The following is a 12573-nucleotide window of genomic DNA, read 5'->3' as shown; positions in this document are numbered from 1 at the left end:
CAACAGCCTCGAATAAGAGACCCCCTTTTGATGGAACGATAAGCTGTACGAGTTATACGACGACATACTTATTTCAGTGAATTAAGGGCTAGGTCATGTCGGCCGTATGGAAAAAAAATACTCCAGCTCTGAAAGTATTCGACGCAATACCCGATGGGGGAAGCAGAGGAAGAGGAAAGCCTCCTGGACCTGGAGAGATCAGGTGGAGAAAGACTTGGCTGCACTTGATATCTCGAATTGGCGCCAAATTGCGACAAGAAGAAACGAGCTAAGTCGATTTAGTCTTGTCCATCTGTTTGTATATAAATTATTCACTCATTTTTTGAGTTATCGGTGCGACTTTTCACAAGTCGTTTTTTCCACAAGAATCTGCTCTTTTGTCGGAGCCGCCGATACAAACCGAAGGATCGGAATAAAAGGATTTTATGGGCAGCTTTTTCATTTGACGAGATATCTTTAAGAAATTTTTTATAAATTATTATCCAAGGCAATGATGCGATCTCCAAAGAAATTTTTCAAATCGAATCACTATATCATAAAGCTGCTATACAAACTGAACGGACGGAAGCAAATGTTTGTTTGAAAATCTTTTTGAATTTTAATATGTGTTATTGTCCAGGACAATGGTTGAATCTTCGAAGAAATTGCTCAGATGTAGTCACTGTAGCATATATTCGCCATTAAAACTGACCATTCAAAACCAAGTTCTTATAAGGAATTTCGGTAACCGGCAACCGAACTCCAAGTTTTTTCTTGCAAGACTTAAGGGGGGGTAAGGTTTAACAACTTTTTTTCATTTTTTTTTATTTTTTATTTTTTTCTGAACCATCAACATCTCAAGAATATTGTGTTAAAGTTTTAGGTCATTCGGAGAAAAACTAACGAAGTTACAGCAAGTTGAATAACGGTACCAGTAAAACTTTGAATCGATTTTCCCAAATATGTCATTTTTATAGTCGGTGACCAGCCTACAGAAAAAACTACTGCATCGATTTTGAAATTTTGTACAAATATTCTACATATACATATATAACTCTCGAAAGACGTAGATTTTTCAAAAAATTTTAATTTCTAAGAATTTTACAATAATAAATAAGTCGACTTTTTCGTCTAAAATCGTCATTTGGCTTAAAAATGGTACCAAAAATTGAAAAATTGAAAAATTAAAAAAAAAAACTCGACGTCAATTGAAAGATAAACTAATAAACTAAAGAAAGCATTTTGATTTTTTGGTTTCAGATGATCCAGTGATGCTGTAGGCTGGTCACCGCACAAAAACTTTTTTTCGAGGTGGCTGCAGAGATCGACTATAAATCCGTTATTCCTCGCTATTTTGCGATAAAACTTTTTTTAAGTGTCCTTCAAATGTTGTACTTCATATAATAATAAGTGAAATAAACCTACAGCAATAATTTTTTCTAAAAAAAATTCACGAAAAAAGGTCTTTTTTCGACGAAACCAACCATAAAGTAGGCTAACCCCTCAATTCACAGAACTAAAAATGCAGCTAATGAGCCTAAATTGAAATTAAACATCTTAAAATTGATTATAGTCATGGGAAAGTAAAAAGAAAGAGATTTTACCAGATTGTTGCAAAGGCCGAGAGCATCATATTCTAAATCAATAAGGACATCCAATAAGTGCTGGAGTAGTAGACAATGAGTACGCATTCACAATCTTTCTCCGATTAAATACTTTTCCACCCACCCTCGTATTCGCATAACTACTAAACAAGCATACGTTTATCTTAGGGTTATACATTTGTACGGATGTGTGCGAATGCAAGCAAGCAAACACTGTACTATCAACTTTCAAGTACACGTGATGTGAGATACGAGTTTTATCCGAGCATATGTTTATACACATGTACGGCAACAGCTGTATGAAAGTATGTCTATACATATGTAGGTATGTATGTGTAAAGCAGCAAACACACTGGGATTTTAACATTTTTAGTGCTGCTTATAAAAATTTCAAAATTACCTTGTTACATTGCGTGAGGAATTGCAATGAAACTTTTAAATTAGCCGCCATAGCATCAGCACACACACACTCACACACACGAGCAGTTATGGGATCAGCCGCCTGCAGCAGTGACTCACGCATTAATATTGAAGTTGCAAAATGTTCATGCACCAGATAGCACGTGGCGTATACGCAACATGCTTTACAGTGCACATAAGCAACAACTACAACTGTCTACTTAAAAGTATTATGTATGTATACATAAGCATGTATGCTTGTAGAGTAGAGAGTAGCTATGCAATGAGGAACTATTAACATAGTATTTTCATATGTATGTGTATGCGACAATTTAATTAGCAGACAAAGCGTGATTCTTGTGCTTCAGACAATCACATGCAAATTACAGTGGGACTCATTTAAACAGTTTCCAAACTGTGTAAAAGGTTGTTATGAGATATCTTAAATATTTTACAGTACGTAATTATTTCCGTAATTATTTCTGTACTTTTGGTTTACAAGGTGACCATTAGGTGAGGCAACAGAACTAATACCGAATTAATGGGTTAAAGTGAACATAGAAATCGAAATTAGTTTGAAAAGGTATTAATGAGCATTCAAAGTTTCTTATATACCGAACCGATAACTTATATTATATGTCTTATCTGAACAGCTGTTGACAGCTAATTAGAAACGCCAGTTATTTTGAAGTAAATAATGTTATTTTCCAATAAATCACTTATTTTTACTGTTTTTTCGCTAAATTTAGTGAAACTCTAATGGTAAAATTTTAATTAAAACTCGTTTTTTATGAAGATCAACAATTTGAGCCAAACTGAACTTTGACAACTCCTTCTCTAACCATATACCGCCGAAGGAGTTGTGGGTGGGAATAAGCCGTTGAAAGAGAGGGCAGTGAGCTTCTTTACGGATGGGTCAAAGCTTGGGGGAAGATTGCTGGAAGGGTTTACTGTCAAGAGCTCTCTATCAACTCCTGCTTCAAACTTCATGACTATTGCAGTGTTTTCCAGGCCGAGATTGCAGCCATTAAGGTAGCAGTACACCGGAGTGCAGCCTACTGCAGAGAAGTGACCATCCACTCAGAAAGCAGAGCAGCGATACTTACCTTGAACTCATTAATAGTGCGTTCAAGGCTGGTCAAGGAGTGCCTAACCTCAATAACATCGAATGCCTTTGTGATAAGACTGGTATGGGTGCCAAGTCACAGCGGAAAAGCAGGAAAATGCAAAACTGATAAGCAAGCAAGAAAAGACACCCTAGAACCGCCATCAGTAGAATGGGAGCAGATCGATGCTACTGTAGCAATACCAGACAGCTGGGCTTCGCGGAAACTTGGCCAGCGCTGGACAACCATTGGTACATGCAAACGCCTTTTGGCCCGAAATCGATTGCAAGAGATCTAGTGATCTCTTTGCCCTCAGTAAGGTTAGCCTCTCCCTAGTTAGGTGGCTTTTAACAGGTCATTGCCTTATTGGCGTCCACGCATTAAGGCTGAGACTCCTACCAGACGCCATTTGCAGAAGCTGTATCGAAGAAGACGAGGTGGAAACCACTCAACACTTCCTTCCTGATTGTCACGTGTTTGGGAGGTCAAGACTCAAACACTTTTGCTAATAGTATAAAGTTTTGCTAATTTATAAGTTCGAATTTCTTTTCTATGGCTTCACAAAGGAGTACATATAGCAGTCCATGTGCGATCTTTGATCAGCCATCTACTATAAGTTAACCTAACCTAACAATTTGACTGCGACAACTAATTAGAACATATATTTTAAAAATATTTTATAAGCAAGAAATACCGATAACCTTTTACTTTAATACTGCTTCACATCGATTGCGACTTGACGTTATGAGAGAATGACAGCGCACTATTGTGATATTTGTGATATTTTTGGTGTCTACGGCTTTTTTTACGTCACCCTAGAATCGTTCTATAGGCTTCAAGTCTGGACTGAGCAAAAGCACTCGAAAAAATTGATGGAATTTTTATTAAAAAACTTTTGTGTCAACTTTGACGTAAGCTTTGGATCGTTATCTTGTTGGAATTTCTATATAACAGGCAAATTTTCCTCAATCCATGACAACAAGACATTTTTTAGGATATCGACATATTGCTCCTTATTTAAAATTCCATCAATCATATGGATCATTCCAGGAAACACATTCCCACACTTTGATTGATTTTCCACCATGCTTCACCTCGAGTGAAATATAGCGAGGATACAATTCTTGCTAAATTGGTAGGCGAACACACATTTGACCATCAGGAAATATGCGAATAATTTTGGTTACATCTTTCCAAAAGACATACCTCCATTGATTTGTTTTCTAAGACTAATAAGAGTTGGCAAAGTCTACGCGTTGTTTCCTTTGAATTTTAGTCCTTCGTTGTTTCTTGCGTGCTGCCCTGCCGTGAAGTCCAGATTCGAACAAACACCGGGCAATTGTTCTCTTGGACATTACATTCGTCTTGGATTTCATGTAAAATGTGAGTGGAACTCTTTTTTGGATCGTTTCGGGAGATGGCAGTGATTCTGGGGCCTATTTCTGTATTTCTATTTGAAATAGCTTTAAATTATGTATGTGCTTAAGGACATTGAAAACAATTTTTTTTAGCATTTCACCTGATTCGCAATTTCTTTATACATCTTTCCAGACTGACGGGGCAGAACTGCTGCCATCAACTTGAACAGATTAATAACAAGTCAATAAAATAAAGGCATTGGTGCTTGAGAATCGACGATTAATAGTCAGTGATCTTACTGGCATCGTTGGAATATCGGAAGAATCAGTGAAAACCATTTTGAAATATCATTTGGCCTAAAGTAAGTGAAAGCACGATTGGTTCCAAAATCACTCAATTTTTTCGAAAAATAGCGTCGCATTAACGTGAAACAATGCTTTCCGACTACCAAAATGTCATAAAACGTATTATTACTGACGAGGAGTCTTGAATCTATGCCTACGATGTGGAAACAGATTATCAGAAAACCGAATATCGTTGCAAAGGTGAGCCAAAACTCAAAAACCCACGTCAAAGTAGGTCAAAAATCAAGGTTATGTTGACAATTTTCTTCGATTATCGAGGTGTGGTGCATTTCGAATTCCTTCCGATCTGCCAAATTGTCAACAAGGAATTTTATTTCTATTTGAGTTTTATGCGGCGACAATGCACCCTCGCTTGCTGCATTGATTCTTCGTAAGTTTTTAGCCAAATTCGCAACCAATATTGTGCCGCAACCACCGTATTCGCCTGATTTAGCTTCGTGTGACTTCTAGCTATTCAGCAAACTTAAACGACCACTTCTGGAAAACGGTTTTGAGTCAAATGAAGCTATTAGATGTAAATCGCTACGCGCTTTGCCGGAAATTTACTTAAGCAACTGTTTCGAGGACTGGAAAAATGTTAGCAGAAGTGTGATGGGCTCAAGGGGATTATTTTGAGGTGGTCGACATAGATTTTGTACAAAGTCTTACTATTGTTTTCTCATAGTAAAATAATATATAGTATTATGTATGTATATAAGATTTATTAGTTTCTTTCATTAAAGGAATATGTTTCGATTTGTTTGGTTTTGACATTTCTTATATAACATATAATGGGTTGTCAAAAAAGTTTTGCGGTATTTTCGCTAGTTGGCGCTGAAAGCGCGTAGTTCTACTTTTATTCGTCGCATCGGGTCATGCTATACCTTTTTGGAAAGCTCATTTCACGCGCTAACACATGTTTGATTGATTGTCGTTTCTTTTAAGTCGTTCGTGAGTTATAGCGTCGCAAACATGGAGCAAAATAAAGAGAAAATACGGCATATTTTACAGTGCTACTACGATAAAGGCAAAAATGCATCTCAAGCCGCCAATAAAATTTGTGCAGTTTATGGACCCGAAACAGTTTCCATTTCCACCGCACAACGATGGTTTCAACGTTTTCGTTCTGGTGTAGAGGTGGTCGAAGATGCGCCGCGCTCCGGAAGGGCTGTCGTCGAAAATTGCGATAAAATCGCTGAATTGGTCGAAAGAGACCGGCATAGTAGCAGCCGTAGCATGGGTCAAGAGCTGGGCATGAGTTATCAAAAATTCATTTCAATTTCAATAAAAAAAAAAAATTCAATAAAAATACCGAAAGACTTTTTTGACAACCTTTATTGTATTTTTTCGGTCAGTACTCGGCATATTGGTGAAAACAGCCGGATACATGTGTATTACCATTTATCCTCTGCCACTTACGACTCTTCACAACGTTATATCAGGATTTTCAATTTAATTTAATTAATGGCTCTATGGCATGACTAATTGAGCATAACTAGAAGTTAATGAGCTGCAATACTTTTAAATACCCTATTGACGGTATATTTGGGAGCGATATTAATTTTTCAGCGGTGTTAATTACCAGTGTTGCTTTTAGTAACTATTGAAACCAAGTTCTACGCCTAAATTGATTTTTTTTTACAATAAGTGTGGTGGCACGCGGCAAAAAACTTTGAAGGAACCGCTTATAACTAAAACATATAGTACTCTCTACAATAATACATTTGATTAATTTTTAAATAAGAACGTATTAATATTTGTTACCATGGACTACATAATTTATAGGTTTTTAAGAAAATAATTTTTAAAGATCACAAAAAATTTCTCATATTGCATTATTTACCATATGTCTACCTTATTTAAGTGATAGTTGAAACGTAAACACGAATAAATAATTTTATAATTTTTTTTTTGCAATACACTCACCTAAAGCATTCCGATGCACGGCTTGTTGTTGTCGCATTGCATTTTTGCTATCCATTGCTGTTGTTGTTATTGTTGGTGTCAACAAAAATGTGAGCAACAATAATATTATTGTTGTCAATTCATTTGCGAGTGACATGACGACTGCTGCTGGCTGTGACACTTTAGACAATCAAAGGATCTGAATTATTTCGCTGTTAGTTGTTGAACAACACACCGTGTCCATCGATTGTTTTTGTTGCTGATGACAATACTTAATTGCTGACAGTATTTCCACTGCTTTTATATATGACGTATTATTGGTATTGAACTTTTATTAAAGAAAAAATTTTAAACGAACGAACATTTCGCTGTTAGTTTTTCAACACACTCACTCAAAAAAATGTTAATTAAAAGGCGCGATAACTTTTTTGAGACGGTTATGCGACTCTTTAGCGCTTTTATAAATGATTATAAATACATTTCTTCCACATTTAATCAAAATACATACCAACTTTGCTTTATTGCGGAATTTTTTTCTTTTTTTAGATTATTATTTTTAGTAAAAAAATGCTTTAAAAAATATTTTTTTTAATTGTACTATGTTCGAGCTTTTATAAATGAATGTTGTGAACATAGAACTCTAAGTTATATATAATTATAAATATTATTGACTAAAAAATTGGACAAACTTCAACACAATTATTTTTAAACAATTTTTTTTATGATTTCAATTCAATTGAAACTGATTATTAATACTAATTGTCAAAACTTTATCACTGCTAAAATTGGCAAAATATATTATCATTTCACTTATGATATGAAGATGAAAATGTTGTACTTTATTTATTTTTTTTTTTTCAATTATAACCAACTGCAATTTTTCGCGCATCTATAAACTAACTGGTTAGTTAACTGGTTTTGTGTTTAAAATTTATTTTAAATTTTCCACACTATTGCAAGCATAATTTTTTTTATTATTTTTTTATTTTTAGTAAAAATTTCAAAGTCCTTTAAATATAGATTACACAAACCACTTAAGTATTACATTTTCACAAATATTTTTCAAAATTTCACAAATATATTTTTTAACACACGAGTGCGCTCCTTTAACCCTTCCGTAGTTGCTAATTATACCTTAAACATCGCAACTTGTTATTTATTCACAACACTTTCCCGTACAAATTACGCATTCGCGATAAACTTCCGTACATAACGACTGCAATTGGACACGACACGCGTCCGCACTATATAATCAACGCGTCCGTAATGCTGTGCCGTCAGCGCAGTCACTGACACGTTTACTCGAGCCCATTCAGTTGAAACATTTGCTGCTCCAACAGCAACATCCTTTCGCCGTAAACGGAAAAAACGAAGCCGTGTTCGCCTTTTACACCTTGCCGTACGCAAGCTGCATTACATTTCGCCGTGTTACCTCGTACTTTCAAAGACTCCGAATATTTTACATTGCATCATGAACCCAAACCCAAACCACCCACAGCCAACCCCAGTGTAACAGTAGCTTAACATAAGTAACTTTTGGCAGCAGCTGTTTTCAATGCCACCAAAGTGTTCCCAGCTGTTGAGCGCAAGATTCTCTGAGACAAAAATACTGTTAAACTTCGCTGTAGCAGAAAACTGGAAACATTTGCTCTGCTGCAATAATTTACCGTTTTTGGCAAATTGCTCTCAGTTTTATTTGTCGGTATTATTTGGCTCGTTAATGGTACATATAATTGTGTCGTATTAACCATAATTCATAGTTCTTACTAAAGAACTTTTGAATAACTGTAAATCCATCGCGTGTACGAAAAATGTTATTGAAGTGTTATACCTGTCCCAAAGTTTAGGCGAAATTTCTTGGCTGAATATGTAACATTTATATGTTTTTTCATATATACCAAACATGTAAAGAGATTCTTGAACTTTATTTATTGTATTTTAATGGATCTAATCTTTAACTGTTGCAAAAGAGTTTCGGAACAAAATTCCGGCGACACACATCTCCACAATACTACCACGATTAAAACAAATAACACATATAAAAAGAAGCCTTTTTAATCTTCATTGCAGAAAATGGCGTATTTCCAATAACAAAATCGAAAAACGAATCTGAAGAATTCATAGTGAATGCCTATCCTTATTTACGTATGAAAAAACAGAACCCCTTCCCTTGAAGCTAACACTTTGTTTAGTATGCATTATAGGTTAAAGAGACCTTACATATAGTAATCAAATGCTTCCGGTTCGAACTTTCAATTGTGCTTTCGTCAACACAACGAAGCGCATAAAATGCAACTCCACACTAAGCTTTCAGGTGGTCCAGCTTTGGGCACTTATTCAACACTCCTAAAAGAACGATATCATGTCAAGCTTTTCGAGTATTCAGTGCTTTATTCAATTTATTTTTGGAACTGCCTAGCCTTCAGACTCCACAATCTGCGCCAACTACTGTGGGATAAATATCCTCAACATCGCATATAAGGTTCTATCGAGCGTACTTTGTAAAAGATTAAAGCCCACCTTCAACAAACTAATTAAACCTTATCAGTGTGGCTTTAGGATGGAAAAAGCAAAAAATTTGATATTCACCAAGCGCCAATTCTTGGAAAAGAACCGTGAAAAGAGGATCGACACACACCATCTCTTCGTCGATTTCAAAGCTGCTTTTCATAGCACGAAAAGTAGCTGCCTTTATGTCATTATGTCTGAATTTGGTATCCCCGTAAAACTAATATGGCTGGGACGTTGAGCAATACTAAAAGCTCCGTCGGGAAGGACCTCTCCGAACCTATCGTGCGGCTTCTTCAATCTACTCTTGGAGAAAATAAATTGAGTTGCAGAGCTGAATCGAGACTGCACAATATTTTTTAAGGGTGTACAGCTGTTGGCGTATGCCGATGGCATTGATATCATTGACCACAATAATCGCGGCATTAGATCTGCTTTTTCCAGATAAGAATGCGAAGCAAAGGGGTCTGGCAGTGAACGAGGGCAAGGCGAAATATCTCCTGACATTAAATAAACAGTCGTCGCACTCGCGGCTTGGCTCCTATGTCACTGTTGACATTCATAACTTCGAAGTCATAGATAATTTCGTTTATCTTGGAACCAGCATTAACACCAACAACGTCAGCCTCGAAATCCAATGCAGAATACCTCTTCTCAACAGATGCTACTTCAGACTGAGTAGGCAATCGAGAAGTAAAATCCTTTTTCGACGAGCAAAGACCAAACTCTACAAACCAGTCATCGTCCCCGTCCTGATATATGGTGCGAATTTTCGAGAGAAATATTCTGCGGAAGATTTAAAGTCCTTTGCGCATTGGCAACGGTGAATAATGTAGTCGATAGAACGATGACCTGTACGAGAAATATGACGACATTGTATGGATGAAAACACTCCGGCTCTGAGAGTGTTCAACGCAGTATCTGCCTGGAGAAGCAAAGGAAGAGAAAAATCTCAACTCCGTTTAAAATACCAGGTAGACCTGGCTACACTTGGAAGCTTCAATTAGCGCCAAACAGCGAAAAGGAAGAACGACTGGCGCGCTCTTGTAAACTCGGCTATAACCGGGTAAGCGGTGTCTGCACCAATAAACAAGAAGAAGAAGCCTTGAAAGCACCGTATAGACAATAATATCAAGCCAAAGCTTATTGAAAGCTTTCGAGTTAATTTTTGGGTGTCGAACCATTCAACTCCTTAGCGAAAGCAAAATCACAACCCTGTGAAGCAACAGGAGTGTCTGTGCGGAATTTTTTTGTTTTAGCCCAGCTATGATGTAATTCATGTTTCATAGCTTTTTCTCAACAAATCGAAAAACAACTGAAAATTTCTTAGTTTGCCACCAATACAAGTTTGTTGATATTCTTTATATAGTGACCAATAAATGATGTATTGTTCTACTACTGTCATCGAATTGAAAGGTGCCTTTATGCTCTATAATTTTAATTCAACATTCTAGTCCATGTAGGCGAAAAGTACATACAAGTATTACTGTCTGTGGAAGCGGGGGCTTAGAAAACTGTGTAGTGAACAACATCACTCGATTCTCCTTTGGTTGGAACACTGTCGAACTTCGCCTTTTGATGAACCATGCGTAGATTCTCCGAAAATGAATATCACTACGAATAACTTGGCAAAAGTCCACGTTTTCGCATTGGCAGAATACCGATTTAAAGTGCGCAAGATAGTTGAGACAATAGGCATCTCAAAAGACCGTCTGACTCTTTTAAGTTACCGATCCAAGCTGGGTTATGTCCTTAAATTAACAGCCCTTCTTCTTTTGAAGAGCTGAGTTTACAACAGCGCACCAGTCGTTCTCCCTTTTCGCTGCTTGGCGTCAATTGGAGATTCTAAGTATAGCCAGGTCCTGCTCCACCTGGTCTTTCCAAAGGAGTAGAGGTCTCCCGTTTACTCTAGTCCATCCGGCGGGTACTGCGTCTAATTCTCTCAGAGCTGGAGTGTTTGTACGGCTGATCATTCCTTTGAATGCGATATTCACCGTTGCCAATGCGCAATGGACCATAAATCTTCTGCAAAACCTTTCTCTCGAAAACTCGTAACACAAACTCATCAGATGTTGTCATCGTCCAAACCGAGTAAAATCCCGGTCCTTTCCAGTAACGTAGAATCGAATTTTGTGGGAATTGCTATCTCCTGGACCCCTCTCATTTCTTTACTTCTAAACATTATTTACCAACGGGACGGAGAAATACAGACTGAACCTTAACGTTTTTGGTGATGACGTTAAAATGCCGACAGTAAACAACCCCACGACTTTATGAGTTACATCTGTACTCCTTTCCTTCGAATGTGATGAAAACCAAAATTACCAAATTACAGTGTAGCAACAAGACTCTCAAGTCGATAGGCGACAGCACTTGGAGAAAGGACAAAAACGGTTGCTGACCACTTACGAGGTAACCAGCCTACCGCAGGATGTTGTTGTTGTTCTAACGGTTTCTCAATACCCGTTAGGATGATAAGGGTTATCTGTGTTTTCGTCGACGTACCTACCGCAGGATATCTTTTAGGGTGATAAGGTTCACATAAGTTGCCATCGATATCATCCAACGGTAGGCGCAGGAAACTTGCTGTTTCGACGGGGTCGGACTATTAAGAGATGGGTGTCAGATGTGTAGGGTTAGCTGGTTTTCACAGAAATCATCAATGCAGTCATCTACTTGAAGCGGAGTCGCCTCCTACGTACATCAAGAGAATATTCCTGCGATACGTCGAACTTCAGACATGTACTGAACGCCATTCATAGAGGGGTCATCAACACCTTCTACAACGAAAATATCCTTGGAGCCGAAACACCACCCATAGCAGACTCGAGTTGCCTTGTCGAAACAGCTCGTTCTTGGCCTATCGCTAAATGATTTCGATGACACTTGATTTTTGACTTTACTCTCACACCAGAGTTAGACACACGCTACAACAACAACAACAATCGCTTGACTTCACTTGTAATAGGACGCATGAGAAAGCTGTTGGCGCCATAGGTGATGCGTTTGCTTGTTCCGTAAGAGGCAACGAACGACTGCTCCGTCTGCCGAGATTTGACCGCGTGCCACTTTTCTTTTTTCCAAACTTGTCACAATATCGAATGAATATGTTTTCGGCGCCAAGAATTAATTTTTTGCGGACCTTCAAATAAGGCATTTTTTTCAAACGGAATAATTTAGTTGAAGCATCGCTGAGTCAAAAGGTATCAAGCCAAAATAAGACTATGTTAGCAATAAGTCGCCATTTTCCTAAAATATACCTTTTTCTCTTATGGGCTATGTACTTAACGTAACGCCCTCGTACAAAAAGGTTTATAATAACCTTTTGGTCACTAATTAGATATGGAGTGAGCTTGTGCAAAAAGTAAA

At 37.3% G+C, this 12573-nt stretch overlaps 1 protein-coding gene across 1 annotated transcript in view; it reads right to left on the bottom strand.

Annotated features, from left to right (window-relative positions):
- Positions 1-7320, bottom strand: part of LOC126752453 (hemicentin-1) — a 204393-nt gene extending 197073 nt beyond the window's left edge. The window contains exon 1 of the mRNA XM_050463256.1: positions 6718-7320. Within this exon, the coding sequence (XP_050319213.1) occupies positions 6718-6853 (136 nt within the window). The 5' untranslated portion in view covers positions 6854-7320. The remainder of the gene's footprint in view (positions 1-6717) is intronic.
- Between the last annotated feature and the right edge of the window lie 5253 nt (positions 7321-12573).

This window comes from Bactrocera neohumeralis, chromosome 3, assembly GCF_024586455.1.
Source record: "Bactrocera neohumeralis isolate Rockhampton chromosome 3, APGP_CSIRO_Bneo_wtdbg2-racon-allhic-juicebox.fasta_v2, whole genome shotgun sequence".
Lineage (NCBI taxonomy): Eukaryota > Metazoa > Arthropoda > Insecta > Diptera > Tephritidae > Bactrocera > Bactrocera neohumeralis.
The sequence above is the reverse complement of the archived record's forward strand: the minus strand, read 5'-3'. Positions and strand labels throughout refer to the sequence as shown.